The 15,727-nt window shown below is 42.7% G+C and overlaps 2 protein-coding genes across 8 annotated transcripts in view; both read left to right on the top strand.

Annotated features, from left to right (window-relative positions):
* Positions 1–6,586: 6,586 nt before the first annotated feature.
* LOC135550388 (zinc finger protein GLI4-like) lies at positions 6,587–11,384 on the top strand. Its single transcript, XM_064981136.1, has 2 exons — positions 6,587–7,791; positions 7,952–11,384. Exons 1-2 carry the CDS (start codon positions 7,077–7,079, stop codon positions 8,929–8,931), a joined length of 1,695 nt encoding a protein of 564 aa, XP_064837208.1. The 5' UTR covers positions 6,587–7,076; the 3' UTR covers positions 8,932–11,384.
* A 2,059-nt stretch (positions 11,385–13,443) lies between these two features.
* The window catches only part of LOC135550389 (latent-transforming growth factor beta-binding protein 3-like), a 34,026-nt gene continuing 31,742 nt past the window's right edge, over positions 13,444–15,727 (top strand). For 2 of the 7 annotated variants that reach the window (XM_064981139.1, XM_064981138.1), the window contains exon 1: positions 13,453–14,213. In XM_064981139.1, coding sequence (XP_064837211.1) covers positions 13,973–14,213 — 241 coding nt within the window. In that variant the 5' untranslated portion in view covers positions 13,453–13,972. Of the gene's footprint in view, positions 14,214–15,727 lie in introns of all 7 variants that reach the window. The other 5 variants (XM_064981141.1, XM_064981143.1, XM_064981144.1 and 2 more) reach the window with 5 other exon arrangements.

A 15,727-nucleotide genomic window follows, 5' to 3' on the forward strand; every position in this document is an offset into this window, starting at 1 on the left:
TATTTTAACATTAAAATTGATTAAAAAGTGTCTTTCAATGTGCTTTTTGCTCAGCTTACAAACTCTGTATTACACTGACCATCTTTGACATCAGGCCACACACAACTAAGCCTACCTACCTACCTACCTACCTACCTTATTCCTAACTATGTTTCTGTTGAGAAACGCCAGAGAAAAACAAGCATTTACTGGGTCAGCACAGTTCCATTTTCGTCCCTACTCAGCTCCTAGGAACATAAAGAGATTTCTGAGATCTCTTTAATTTTCCTAGCCCAGCCCCTGCCTCCTTACCTGCTTTTAGGCCTTTAGGCCCTAGCCACCCTACCACTTTGATGTGTGGATCTGAAATAATAAGACCTTCCCACTAGGCACAGATGTTAATTCAATGTCCATGTTGGTTCCATGTACTTTCATTGAAATTACATGGAAACAACGTTGATTCAACCAGTGTGTGCCCAGTGGGTTCTTGATATCTGGACGCATGACTTAGGGAAATGGCTCGATCCCGAATAAGGACACTGACATTGCTGATTACAACATCTCAGGTGTGACTGAAAGGGGGAGGGGTGGCTACATATGTGAAATCAACTCTTGTGGCATCATGTTCTTTAACTATCACTATCCCCCAAAATGCGAGGTTTTGGTTATAGATGTGGCCATAAGCCAAAATAAATTAGCGGTTGCACTGCCGGATGCTGTTTGTACTATTTGTAAGTATGTAAAACCTTTTCTGTCATCTGAATTATTCATTTTAGGGGATTTTAATTTAGATTGGCTTACCCCGGCATCAGACCATTTTAATAATATTTGTCTTGACTTTAACCAGGCTCAACTAAGCCTGTTGCCACTCCTATTTGCCACATCTTCAATTTAAGCCTACTAGAGAGCATGTGCCCTCAGGCCTGGAGGGAAGCTAAAGTCATTCCGCTACCCAAGAATAAATAGTAAAGCCCCCTTTACTGCCTCAAATAGCTGACCAATCAGCCTGTTACCAACCCGTAGTAAACATCTGGGAAAAAAATTGTATTTGACCAGATACAATGCTATTTTACAGTAAACAAACTGACAACAGAATTTCAGCATGCTTATAGGGAAGGACACTCAACAAGCACAGCATTTACACAAATGACTGATGATTGGCTGAGAGAAATTTATGATAAAATGATTGTGGGGTCTGTCTTGTTAGACTTCATTTCAGCTTTTGACATTATTGATCATAGCTGCTGGAAAAATGTATGCGTTATGGCTTTACACCCCCTGCTATCATGTGGATAAAGAGTTACTTGAGGGTGTTCTTTGATGGAAGCCTCTCAAACTATAATCCAGTTAGAATCAGGAATTCCCCAGGGTAGCTGTTTAAGTCCCTTGCTTTTTTTCCAATTTTTACTAACGACATGCCACTGACTTTGAGTAAAGCCAGAGTTTCTATGTATGCAGATTACTCAATACTATACACGTCAGCTACTACAGCTACTACAGCGACTGAAATGACTGCAACACTCAACAAAGAGCTGCAGTTAGTTTCAGAGTAGGTGGCAAGGAATAAGTTAGCCCTAAATATTTCTAGAACTAAAAGCATTGTATATGGAACAAAACACTCACTAAACCCTAAACCTCAACTAAATCTTAAATAATAATAAATAAATAATGTGGAAATTGAGCAAGTTGAGATGACTAAACTGCTTGGAGTAACACTAGATTGTAAACTGTCATGGTCAAAACATATTGATGCAGTAGTAGCTAAGATGGGGAGAAGTCTGTCCATAATAAAGCGATGCGCTGCCTTCTTAACAACACTATCAACAAGGCAGGTCCTACAGGCCCTAGTTTTGTCGCACCTTGACTACTGTTCAGTTGTGTGGTCAGGTGCCACAAAAAAGTACTTAGGAATATTGCAATTGGCTCAGTACCAGGCAGCAAGGCTGGCCCTTGGATGTACACAGAGAGCTAATATTAATAATATGCATGTCAGTTTCCTGGCTGAAAGTGGAGGAGAGATTGACTTTATCACTACTTTTATTTATGAGAGGTATTGACATATTGAATGCACCAAGCTGTCTTTCTCAACTACTGGCACACAGCTCGGACACCCATGCATACCACACAAGACATGCCACAAGAGGTCTCTTCACAGTCCCCAAATCCAGAACAGACTATGGAAGGTGCCCAGTATTACATAGATCCATGACCACATGGAACTCTATTCCACATCAGGTAACTGACACAAGCAGTAAAATTAGATTTAAAAAAACAGGTAGAAAAAACACCTTGTGGAACTGCGGGGACTGTGAAGCAACACAAACATTGGCACAGACACATGCACACACATACGCACTATACATACACACGGATTTAGTACTGTAGATATGTGGTAGTGGTGGAGTAGGGGCCTGAGGGCACACAGTGTGTTGTGAAATCTGTGAATGTATTGATATGTTTTAAAATTGTATAAGCTGCCTTAATTTTTCTGGACCCCAGGAAGAGTACTGGGGATCGATTATAAATACAAATATAAAACTTGATTGCAAAACCCACACTGATTAATGTTAAAAATCCAGCAAACTCCTCACTGACTGACGTGGGGGCTATTTGTCAGAATTACAAGTACTTGTCCAGTGGTGTCTTTGCTAATGATCTAAGTAAGGCCTCCCGGGTGGCGCAGTGGTTAAGGGCGCTGTACTGCAGCGCCAGCTGTGCCATCAGAGTCCCTGGGTTCGCGCCTGGGAGGTCCGTGGGGCGACGCACAATTGGCCTAGCGTCGTGTCCTTGTCTCATCACGCACCAGTGACTCCTGTGGTGGGCAGGGTGCAGTGAGTGCTAACCAAGGTTGCCAGGTGCACGGTGTACCCTCTGACACATTGGTGCGGCTGGTTTCCGGGTTGGATGCGCGCTGTGATAAGAAGCAGTACGGCTGGTTGGGTTGTGTATCGGAGGACGCATGACTTTCAACCTTTGTCTCTCCCGAGCCCGTACGGGAGTTGTAGTGATGAGACAAGATAGTAGCTACTACAACAATTGGATACCATGAAAAAGGGGTAAAAAAATCTAAGTAATCACTGTCCCATTGAATGTATTAGAGATACCAAACAGATTAGCACTGATCCTTGTATCATTTATTTGTTTTATTCTCTACAAGTTTTCTCGTTGATATATATTACTCTGACCTTTCCTCCATCGGCTGCATAGAATCAGTTCTAGATTTGGTCTAATCTATTTCTCTTTCTCTCGCAGACAAACACCTCCCTCTAAACAAATGCTTTGGTCTCTTTAGAACTTTGAGATCCTGTTATGATGAGAAATCAGGCCTCGGTCAAGGCTGGAAAAACGGACCCTGTAGCTGATTAGCAGTTTTTAATGTAATTGAGAAATAGATGCACTCCTTCGGCCAAGAAAGCTAAATCTAGCTACTTTCTATGTTCTATTTCAGACTCTGCTGGTGATAAGTCTAAAGTTTTGAAAAAAGTTAATGCGCTGAAAGCGTGGAAATTCCTCTCCTTTCCTGCCTAAGCAAGTTGTGTCATACTCTGGCATCATTACTGAGAAAAATTAGGTAAGTGTTATTTTTAATCAGCATTTTATCTCAACGGGCTTTTGAAAGAAATGGTAGTTTAATTTACCCTGATCAGTTGGTCTACTGACTGCCCCTCTCCCAGCCTCTAGTTAGCTCGATGGGAGTTCTGTCAACTTCTATTGAATCCTTATTTTTATTTCATCAACTTTATATTTGTGATGTTCTAGACGCCTTGCACAAGATTGATGAGGAAATAAATCCACTGGGGCTGAGTTGCTTGATCCTTTCTTACTGTAGCTTTCTGTTCCTCTGATCGCAGAATCTTTCACACACATATTTAACCTTACAATTGATTCTGGTTCCATCCTCAGGGTCTGTAAAGTAGCCTTCCTCTTCACAAAGGTGGTGAGCCGTGAGACCTAAATAAATAAAAAATTCTAGAATCCTTGGAAAATACTCAACTTAGATCCTTTTTAACTAGGAAATGTATTCTAAATATACACTAGTCAGGTTTCAGACCAGGTCATAACATCATCTCTGCTACTTCTTTGGTTTTCAATGATTTTCTCAATCCTTTTTTCTTAATTGTAAGATTTTATTTATGTTTTTTTTTACAATACAAAACATACACATACAAACGACGACAAACAGACACGAAAAAAAACATCCACAACATCACCCCAGTCCAGACTCACTTGCTCACACCCCCATCTCCAGCACCCATATTACTCTCCGTCACATGGCCTCAAACTGCACCATTTTGTTTCTCAGTCACCCATGCACTTTCAACATTTAGACAATAAAGCATTTGACCTTTCCATTGTGTTAACAATGGAGGATTGGTTGATTTCCAGTTTTTAAGTATACATTTTTTCCAAATGATTGATGAGAAAAGTATTGTCCAGCCCATCGATATCTCAGTATACCCTCATATTCCATGTCTTGAAATTATGTTCTTTGATTGGATAAGAAGAAACACTGTCTGGACAGTTTTATTGACCTGTCTAAAGCCTTCGATACTGTGGATCACTCAGTAATTATTCAGAGGCTTTGACTAATTGGTCTGGAACAGGCTATGTGTAGCTGGTTTGAAAATGATTTAAAAGACAGAACACAGTGTGTACCCACGCCAATTCAACATCAATTCCACCTTGGTTCAATGTCATTTCATTGAAAGGACTTGGAAACAACGATGATTCTACCAGTGTTTCCACTGAGTTAGGTACATCTGCTTTTAGTTGTTTTGCGCCTCATATGGAATAATCTCCAAAACTCCTTAAAGGGGCAATCTGGAGTTGCTACATCCATTTTTGGATTTATGGATGAATTATATATAGGCCTACCCATTGATCCTTTAAGAATATAACTTATCAATGCCCCAATGAGCTTAGTTCAACTGTAGTATCAAAACCCAAAATATAAAGTATTTTTTTTCTCCAAAGCTTGTCAACAAAGTAAATGTAAACAAACAGGTTGGGCAGAGATGCACTTGTTTTTATTTTTCTATAGGTAGGCCTAAATGTTTTTAGGCAAAATAACCCACATTTAAAACAGAAAGCTCCTTGAACATGCATGGGAATATGACAGGCCTATTGGGCCAAAATCAATTATTGCATATTGTGTAGATAATAGAACAAAAATGAACAAACCATTTAAGAGATCTCATTTTTAGTTTATAAATAGTTTGCTGCAACGACACACTTAGTTATTTATCCACCTCAGTCCTTTCTTTTAGGATGTGCACATAATAAGTACACCGTCATGCTTTCGGGATATGTGTCTTTTCAGATTCCACAATGATTCTTTAGTTGTGGACACTACATCACCGCACTCCCTCTCTTGCTCTTGGTCCTCATCATTGTAAGTCACCTTGATTTTGCACCTGTGTGTTTTATCAGTTTCTTTATGAAAATATTTAGTGAATTACATGACAGTAGCTAAAGCAAGGGGCTATAGCAGCACACAAGATGACTACAAATGCATGCTGGGCCGGGCATGCCCTGAGCTAGTGAAGTGAGCACTACTGGAGCTAATAATTGGAGCGGGTGAGAAAGCCAACGCTCCAGCCTTTGGGAATCTTACTCTGTGCTCCAGTCAAATTGGGTACGCTCCACTCCAGCTCTACTCACATATTATAGTTGGAGGTGACTTATGGTAGAGAAATTAACATTAAATGCTCTGGTGGACATTCCTGCAGTCAGCATGCCAATTGCATGCTCCCTCAAAACTTGAGACATCTGTGGCATTGGGTTCACCAGAGCATTTAATGTTAATTGCAAGTGTGACAAAACTACACATTGGCACTGCATCTCAGTGCTAAAGGTGTCACTACAGACCCTGGTTTGATTCCAGGCTGTATCACAACCGGCTGTGATTGGCGAGTCCCATAGGAGGGTGCACAATTGGCCCAGCAATGTCTGGGTTAGGGTTTGGCTGGGGTAGGCCGTCATTGTAAAAGAATAATTTGTTCTTAACTGACTTAACTGCCTAGTTAAATAAAGGTTAAAAATAATAAATCGTGTAATTGTTGTTTATTGATGTGTTCATGCATGTCTCATCTGCGAAAGAGACCGTGGTCTCAGCATCCCTGCTGAAATAAAAAAAATACATAAACAAAATACATTATAACGTCTATATACATTATAACGTCTATTCACGAAGCTGTCTGATGCCTGCTCCCCGACGCTCCGAACGCTGCCTCAAGTGCTCCGTCTCAACGAAAACACGCCTTGGGTGCATACAATGTTCGAAACTTTTGGAACTGACTTTCATATCAGCGAGAAATGCAGGGGTATATTCATTACGGAAACCATTTACCGTTTAATAACCAAACGGTAAAAACGGGACGAAACGGGGAGGGACCTACTATAGAAATAAGAATATTCGTATTTATAGTATTCTTATTTCTATGGGACCTACCTTATATTTGTCTAATAGAAACTCTCGTTTGCGTTTTCCGTTTGGAGTAAACGGTTTCTGTTCAAAACGTTTTGCAACAGACGAAACGTTTTGCAACATAATCGGCATAATGACTACACCCCAGAACAGTGGGATGTCATTCATGTGCGACAGTGAAACGCCCCTACTCTACCTAGAAAATGGACGTCGAGTCGCTTTAGAGGCATTGCGACGAGGATCACTATATTTTATATAACAGTGCAAGTTTACCCCAGACACGCTTTTAATATAACGTGATAGTAATAACAAACTTATGTTGTTGAATTTTCCAGAACATTTTTTATTCATCACTGTCAGTATATTTTGCTTTCTAGCTAGCATTACGGAGTCAATTAACGTTAGCTTGCTTGCTAACGTAGCTAGCCAGCTAACGTTAGTTATTTTTTTCCGCTTTTACTAACGTCAGTGAGCTAGCTAGCTAACTTGTCAATAACTAAGTTGACGCATTGTCATCACTATGATCCTAACAGGTAGGTAGCACTGCTTAAGGCTAGCTACTTCTCTTTCACGTTAGACTAACTAATAGCTAGTTCAAAGAATTTGCTAGCTACTGAAGTTGCGTTATTCTCAGGCGGCGCTAGCTGGTCACCGTAGTAACTACCTAGCTATGGCATCCAGGCGAGGAAATTGTAATAGCGGCGTGGATTCTCCGTTGAGTATCAATAGCACAGCCAGTGGTCCTAATCGTAAACAAAGTATAATCAACACCCCAAACAGATCTGGGACTAGTCCTTGTTATGATCGTAAAGTAGGGAAGGCTGAGTATGGGCACCAAGCATGCCAGGGCAACATGACTGTATCCTCACTGAAGACACGTCTAGCCCCGACCATTGAAACCACGTTAACCGCTGCTGTAGATACCCTCTTGGGCGAGGTAGTACTTGTACTCAACGAGACCCAACAAGAGCTGGTTAACAAGGAGCAGGAGAACGAAAGACTCAAAGTGGAATTGAGGACGTTACAAGAATGCCTTAGCAGCGCCCAAAAGTTAATCGACCAGTTGCAAATTCCTTTCCCTGGTGCACAGACCATGGGTCAGTCAGTTTTCGCCCCGTCTCTCACATCTATTGGCTCTATGACCACAGCTATGGACAGGGACCGCCAGAGCAATCGTAATGTGAATGGTGCGGACGGCCGGTGTGTTTCCGGGGTCAACCTAGAGATGGGTGGCTCTCTCAGTGAGTCTCTGCATGGTTATAACTCCAGGGATGACTATAAAATGTGTCAGCTCTCAATCCAATCAGATGGCTCTGTGACCAACCATTCTATGGACTCCTATGCTCCCAACACACCTAACATCTGCTCTGACCCCAGCCGGCCAGGTAAATTATTCCTATTTGTCATAAGGCAATCAAATGTTTATATGTTGATATAAAGAGGGAGAATATCATTACCAATTTGTTGTAGCTCATTTGGAATGAATGGAAACATCCAATGTCTATGTGCTTCTGACATCCCTTTCTGTTATTTTGTACTAAACAGATGAGAGGCGGCAGCAGCAGCAGCAGGGGACCCAAGCAGTAGGACCAAGGTTTGAGATCAAAGAAGAGCAAGGGCCTGGTCCAAGTTCAGGTCCAGGGCCGACCTGCAGTAGAGGGGCAGGGCTGAGGAGCGCCGGGGGTGCTGGTGGTGGTGAGCAGACTGCCCCGAATGTGGATGATCTGGGATACATCCATGTGGTGGAGCAGGAGGGGTCATCACGCTCCAGCAGCTACTCTCTCCGCCAACCAAAACCCATGCGGCCAACTCCTGCTACCTTTGGTCCGGCTCAGGGGGGACTGGCAGGACAGAAAGTGGCGTTGAGGTCCCCTGGAGCAGTAGGAAGTGACAGCATGTCCCCAGGTAGGGCAGGAGGGACAGCAGGACCATCCACCTCTCCAGGAGACCCAGATGCAGATCGCCCCCACCATTGTCTGGAGTGTGGGAAGACCTTCCGCCTCATCTCCAGCCTGAAGAAGCACATCCGCATCCACACAGGAGAGAAGCCCTACCCATGTGGGGTGTGTGGCCGACGCTTCCGGGAGTCAGGGGCCCTGAAAACCCACCTTCGCATTCACACCGGCGAGAAGCCCTACTCCTGCTCTGATTGCCCTAAAATCTTCCGCCACCTAGACGGCCTGCGCAAGCACCAGCGCACCCACACTGGTGACAAGCCCTACGTGTGTGCCATCTGTGGCAAGCGTCTGAGCCGACTGCAGCACCTGAAGCACCACCAGCGCATCCACACCGGAGAGAAACCCTGCAGCTGCCCCTTCTGCAACCGCACCTTCAAGGAGCCTGCGGCGCTGCGCAAGCATGTCCGCACTCACCGTGAGGAGTCTGGCAACATGGAGGCAGGCGTGGGAGACGACCCGGACCCAGAATCCCTGGACAACATCAACAGCCTCCACCCTGCTGCCCCCTCCCCTCAGATGAGGTTTGATGAGTGGGGAGCCGAAGGGGATGATGTGGACTGTGTGTAGGATGGGCTCATCCTTCTGTCTACTGCCTACAGCATTAGAACGCGACCTTGAAAGAGTCTTCCTATTCCATTACTGTACTGTGTGAGAAAGCCTCCATTCCTTTCCTGAGAAACAGGCTATCTATCTACATCCTTAGTGTTGTCCAGTGACCAGGGTAACCTATTGTTTTCAGAGACACTTCATTTGCCTGTCTGACCCTCTGCCACATCTATCATTTAGTGCTTTATAATCTTAGAAATGTGAAAGTATTTTATACAATATGAAATGTACCTATGTATCATGTCCCCCTTTTCTCTCGTTGCTAATTACCTTCCTATACAACTCCCAACAACCTACCTAAACTGTGTTCGAATACTCATACTAAACATACTATTTGTGACATAAATTGAGTATGTATTATTATCATTGTTATAGGTATGGATATAATTCGTATGCCTAAAGTTCCCAAATGCCGTACGACATTTGCCAAAATATGAAGTATACAAGCTGTGGACACTATTTCCATGCTTATAGGGCCCATAATGCAATTTTTCAGGAAATGGGTGTGGCTTCACAGCATTTTCACCTTTATTTAACTATGCAATTCAGTAAAGAACAAATTCTTATTTACAATGACTGCCTAGGAACAGTGGGTTAACTGCTTTGTTCAGGGGCAGAACGACAGATTTTTACCTTGTCAGCTCGGGGATTCGATCTTGCAACCTTTCGCAACCGTTACTAGTCCAACGCTCTTACCACTAGGCTTCCTGCCGCCCCAGATTTGAAAAATGAAAACAATTGTGGAAAATATGCAGCCAAATACAACGAGAGCGAATACAAATTCATTGCTTTAACTTATTATGACAAATGTTAAGAAAATGTTGTCCAATGTAATGACTTCAAATAAGTTATGTTATATTGGCTGACAATTTGTTAGCTACGCTAGCCTTACAAACCGCATAGCATTGCAGCAGTTGCTTGAATGTTCCACTATGTTAGCTACCTACCTTATGTTAGTTGCCTAATAATATAGTGTACTTGCCAGTATATTAACAATATGTTATCTAACTAACTACCCAATGTTTATTGACTTGATTATTCATGTCATTGTTAGCATAGCTAAGTGGTAGTCGTTGTGTGTTCTCAATGGACATTGTTAATGAAGTCAGGTGAATTCACCAATTTGTAAGTCGCTCTGGATAAGAGCGTCTGCCAAATGACTTAAATGTAATGTAAATGTTAAGATGTCAAGTTAGCAATTTGTTATGCTAGCAAGCAGCAACCTCCGGTAGACAGGAGAAGCGCTAGTACGCTCAACTGAAAGGATACCGTTCGTTTACAGTATACTAAAATGAACTTATAGTATGTAGTGTACAGTATGTTAGTATGGGTATTCGAACACAGCTTTAGTGTATAACAGCCATGTGGCTGCTGGAAATACAAGTCCTTTAAGGTGCTCATCGTATGTATTTTGTGACGGAATGGAGTTCTATGCAGCCGGCAGGGAGCGTAGTGGTTAGAGCATTGGGCCACCGGAAGGTTGCCGGATCAAATCCCTGAGCTGACAAGGTAAAAAAAAAAAAAAAATCTGTCGTTCTGCCCGCTGTTCCCCGGTAGGCCTTCATTGTAAATGAGCATTTGTTCTTAACTGACTTGCCTGGTTCAATAAAATGTTAAAAAACATGTCCCAGTTAACTACTATTAGTGTCATGGTGACGTTAAACTGAGGTTCATCATTGTGACCTTACCATAAACAACTGCAACTTCAGAGAGAGTGGAAAGCCTTACTAGCACCTACCCCACACATACTGATAAACAACTGCATATATGTACCAGCTGGGAAATCCCTCCTCTTTCATGCAATGTGATGGCTGCGTCCTACTCTCTTTGTCAGAAGTTGCTGCTTATTGTCATGTCATATTGCTGAATGTTCCTTTAACTATTAATGCCACTATGTAATGTAAATATGTAATCACTTGCAGTTGTTCCCAATTCTTTCTGGTATTGATTGACCAATTCAGATAGAAAAGGGGAACCATCTTTATCTGAAGGGGTGTCTGTCTGATCAGAGCACACTTCTAGTTTCAGCCTTTTAAAGCTGTCAATCTCTTTCCCAGTGTATGATCCTTGTGAACCAGACTTGGTCCATCTGCCATTATGGAAAATGTACATTACCGTTGACAATATTGAACATTTTCTTTAAAATGCAACGCTGGAGTTACATCCAACATGCGTAGTGGGTTCTCTGGACCCAAGGGAACAGGGTCATGTACCGCATTCAGTGGTTATTTTTGCACGTCAATATTGAACAAATTGTTATATTTTTCTTCCTGCTAAGAATTTGGTATGAAATGTTAAAGAACATGATTTTGTTATTACTTGTCCTCCTGTGTTTGAAATGTATTTTGACCCATCTGATGCGTAACGTTACTCTTGTCTTAATGTTGCCTATTAAAGAGCCTTTGTTGATATTGCCACCTTTTTAGTCATTGTATGTAATCAATAAGAGAATATGTATTGATCTTGCTGTGAGGGCTTGAGCTTGCAATATACTCTGTTTTCCACAATGTTTATGAGGATTAGTGGTGGAACAACTTCAAGTCAACAGTGGAGCTCGGGCACATTAAATGTAAGATGTTCCTGGTTAACAGAGGCAGAGTTGAACTCAGCGTCCCGTGGTCTCTCTGGTGTGGTTAGACGGGTGTTGTGGTGGTGCCGGCGGCCCTGTATTTCTGATCCACTCTCGTTTTCCACACATGCAACCAAAGTGGTGACCCTGCTCCCCTCCCTGACGGATATGACCGGGCCGACACACCCTCACCCACAGACTACTTACAATGACACACACACACAGCCCCTCTTCCCTATGGCTTGATTATATTGATGGTCTCATGCACACACACAAAAAAACAGCCACACACTCCCTGCTTTTTCCACAGGGCCCTCGTCATAAACGTTGATGACGTGCTAGTAGACTGGGTCACAGGATATGCCTGGAGAAGCACCATATTTAACATAATCAGGCCCATGGAAAACCAGTAGCGTATAAAGGTTAGATAAATAGAAAATCACAGCCAAACACTTCCATCCCTCCTCAGACTTAGGCTCAGCAGTCCCTCCTTGTTTACCCAGTCCAACTGAAATGCCAGTGCTGACCTCAGTGATGTCTGTAAAGCCCACAGCCTCCCCCTTTGCCACTGCCCTGTGGTCTTAGTCTGTCCCGCTGGTACCACTGACCCAGTCTGGTGGTGTTTTGGCATTCACTGCTATCTCACGCGGTGGATATGGGTTGTTGTAAAGACAGTCACAGTTGCCTTACTACTTGGTCTGTAAGTAATAAATAACCAGTGAGTTTACAAAGGGGGTTATCTATAATACCTGGAATTCCTTTGTCCTCCATGGGACTAAAGGCATTAGGCAATGACTTATCCCCCCTCCTTTCTATAGCTGTGACTCAGTCTCGTCATGAGTGGCAGTCAGAAATCAAACCTTTGATAGTCTTCTGTCCACTCTACGTGCAGGTGGCAGCATCCTGATTGTGTTCCTGACTCCATTTCTCATCAGTCTAGTATGTAAGTACCTCTCCCATTCTAATGTAAAAAGCAGGACTGGGCTCTGAGTTGGGTATTAGTTTAGTTGGGTAGGGAGGCAGTGGACAACAGCTGTCTTTGTCTAGTTTGTGTGTTTGTGGTGTGAGTGAATGTGCTTGAGTAGGTGTGCTACAGCTCGACTGGCTTCTATTTTTGTACGCTTCTGTGAGTGGTTGTTTTATTCGATTGTGAGTTTGCATGTGAGTGTGTTTTGTGCAAATGTCTGTCTTGGCAGTGGATGTTGCTGTGAGGGAGAGAAGCGCAGGGAGAGAAATGTAAGTGCAGCCTGTGAACTCTCTCCAGGCCCATGCAGTCATTTCCTTAGCGACTGAAAGTAAATATTCACACTTTTTGTAGAGGAAGTGACTCAACCCTCTCCCCAACTCTCACTTTCTCTTTCTGGCCCATCACATGAACTCACCGGATGACATTCCTGACCCCAACTGTCCACCTTTGACTGATTGTGAAGGTCAGCTAATGGTGTGGGTGTGTGGTCTGTAAGTGAAGGGAAGAATGTGGTAATGCTCTGTTATGTCATACTGCCTTTATATTTCACTACTAAATACAGTAACAAGCGATATACTTTGATTGGATAGCTGGACTTGGCGCTGTTACTTTCTCACCCAGTCGTTGTATGGTGGCACATTTATACCAATATTGGTCATTTATTTAAGAGTCTAGATTTGAGGTTGAGTTTAAATTATGAGAGCTAATGATGAATGTTTTTTTTTTTTTTGGTAAATTGAGTTTTGTCAACGGGCACCTCTTTTCATCCCACATCTGTAACTGTAAACCATATGATGCTCTACATTCCTCTGACTGGAGAGCTGTTTCGCACAGTTGGCATTTTCACTTGATTTGGAGGTGTTTTCCAGAGCGACACGCACAGCTGTGCCATTATCGTTCCTTGGTTAGGGGGTGTTAGGAGAAATAACCAACAACGAAACCACTTTCAGCTTAGCTCCTGCGCTGCCTGGCCTGCTGCCAGCTCTTTCTGGAGAGGATTGGCTTGGCTCCCTCTCCCTCTCTCCTCCCTTCTTTCCCAAACCCAGATACGCACACAGTAACCATCCAAGCAACAGCAGGGAGAAAGGAGAGCGAGAAAGCGGGTAGGGAAATGAGAAAGTTCTCTCGATAACTTTTGGGTCCTGTATTTTAGTTAAAATAAAAATGCCATACATTTTACTGTTCGGAATGAATTATTTTTATATGCGGGGAGACTGAAATGTACTGTTTTCAAGGGAAGGAAGCAGTACACCACTGACGTTTTCTCAGCACTTTTTTCGTTGTATGAGGCACCTTTATAATCAACATTTCGGAATACCTCCGGAAGTTAGTTGGTTGTTTTCAGGGTTCGAGTGAAAGGAATAAAGAGTCCCTTAGTGTTTTGTTCTGAATAGCCTTTAACAGCATTACCTTTTGCCACCGTGAATGCCCCCTTGTCTTTGCGCACGGCGGTGAAGGATGCCAGGATGTCTTCTCTGATCATTTCCCATCTGCTCGTCATCTGGCTGGGTGTCCAGAGGCTGGCCTGGTGCGCAGAGCGCGCATCCACCCGGGAGCGCTTCAAAGTGATCATCGCCCCTCTCATCTGCAAGAGGATTTGTTTGAAAGGCCAATGCCAGGACACTTGTGAGCAGGGCAACAATACCACACTGATAGGCGAGAACGGACAGTCGGCGGATACTCTCACAGGGCCTGGATTCAGAGTGGGTGAGTGGTGATGTGATGATAAACAATAATGGTTTTCTTTTCTTTACAGAAATAAAGATTATGTTGTTTACCCTGACCTAATTATGCTGTTTAAAAAAGTATAATCCATGAAACAATATCAGTCCTTGTAGGGAAGAAAATACACATAGACCAATAGGCCTTAATCATCAGAATCCAAATTACCATCGCATTGCTCAGACATGGCTCATTGGCATATTTCAGATTTTCCCCCTTCTCTAATCTCTTGTCCACATTGTCTGGCTGGCATGAGTTTAGACTTTCTGAACAGTGTCAGATAAAATGTGGTAAACCACGGCTCCTGGGCCTATACCGTTTACATTCTGGAGCCTACACCGGAGTTTACTTAGCCAACTAAACTCAACTCCACGATTTACGACTAGTGTGGGCGGACTGGAGCTCCAACATCACATAAAATGAAAGTTGAGTTTTATCTGCTAGAGTTTACTGTTCCCTCTCACACTGCCCAGTATAAAGCTTCGACCAGCAACCATTAAATCAACACACTCTCACAATGATAACAATTTTACCAGTATTGTGTTTTAAAAGCACCCTTGCCAGTTTACATTTGAATTATCTACTGTGATGGATCACAGGCCAGCCGCAGTTGTCAGACACAATAAACACAGTGTACAAAAAAATTAGAAACACCTGCTCTTTCCGTGACATAGACCGACCAGGTTAAAGCTATGAGCCCTTATTGATGTCAGCTGTTAAATACACTTCAATCAGTGTAGATGAAGGGGAGGAGACAGGTTAAATAATATGTTTTAAGCCTTGAGACAATACAGCCCCACAGTGGAGGTTTCATAATACCCATAAAACCTAGCGGTAGAACAGGGAAATGGTTCCAATCGTTTTTCCATCATTCATTTTTCCCATAGGTAATTTTAAAAACACTTAAAATAAGGGTTGTTTTTCGTGTAGGCTTACCCTGGCATGACGTTTTGATAACCACGTAAATCTCTCGGACAAGGTGACTTTTATCAATATATTTGGCTCTATTTACTTTCAGATTCGGAAATGCTAATTAGCATCAAGTAGACATCATGCAAGACTACAAATCCCTGCATGTCAGCTCTACCTGGCACCATTGCTAACAGATACATTTAAAGAAAGCCATTTTATTAATTAATACATGTAGCTAACATTAGATAGTTCATTCAGAGATTCTTACCATTGCCTTGATTTGGCACGTCCATATAATCATGGCTTTTGTAGTTCTTTATGAGCCACATTAGCAGACAATTAGCGTTTCATTTGTTGGGGGTAATTACAGGCGAATATATTGATAAGAGTCACCTTGTCCTAGAGAGATTTACACAGCTGTCAAAACGTCATGCCAGGGTAAGCCTACACGAAACACAGCCCTTATTTTAAGTGTTTCTAAAATCCCCTATGGGAAAAATGAATGATTGAAAATCAATTGGAATCATTTCCCTGTTTGATTGTGCCTTTGAATGGGGTATGGTAGTAGGTGCCAGGCGCACCGGTTT

This window comes from Oncorhynchus masou, chromosome 12 (genome assembly GCF_036934945.1).
Source record: "Oncorhynchus masou masou isolate Uvic2021 chromosome 12, UVic_Omas_1.1, whole genome shotgun sequence".
Taxonomy (NCBI): Eukaryota; Metazoa; Chordata; class Actinopteri; order Salmoniformes; family Salmonidae; genus Oncorhynchus; species Oncorhynchus masou.

Coding starts and splice junctions, on each gene's coding strand:
- LOC135550388 (XM_064981136.1), top strand. CDS start 7,077: ATGGCATCCAGGCGAGGAAATTGTAATAGCGGCGTGGATTCTCCGTTG. Junction 7,792..7,951: donor CTCTGACCCCAGCCGGCCAG/GTAAATTATTCC, acceptor TGTACTAAACAG/ATGAGAGGCGGCAGCAGCAG.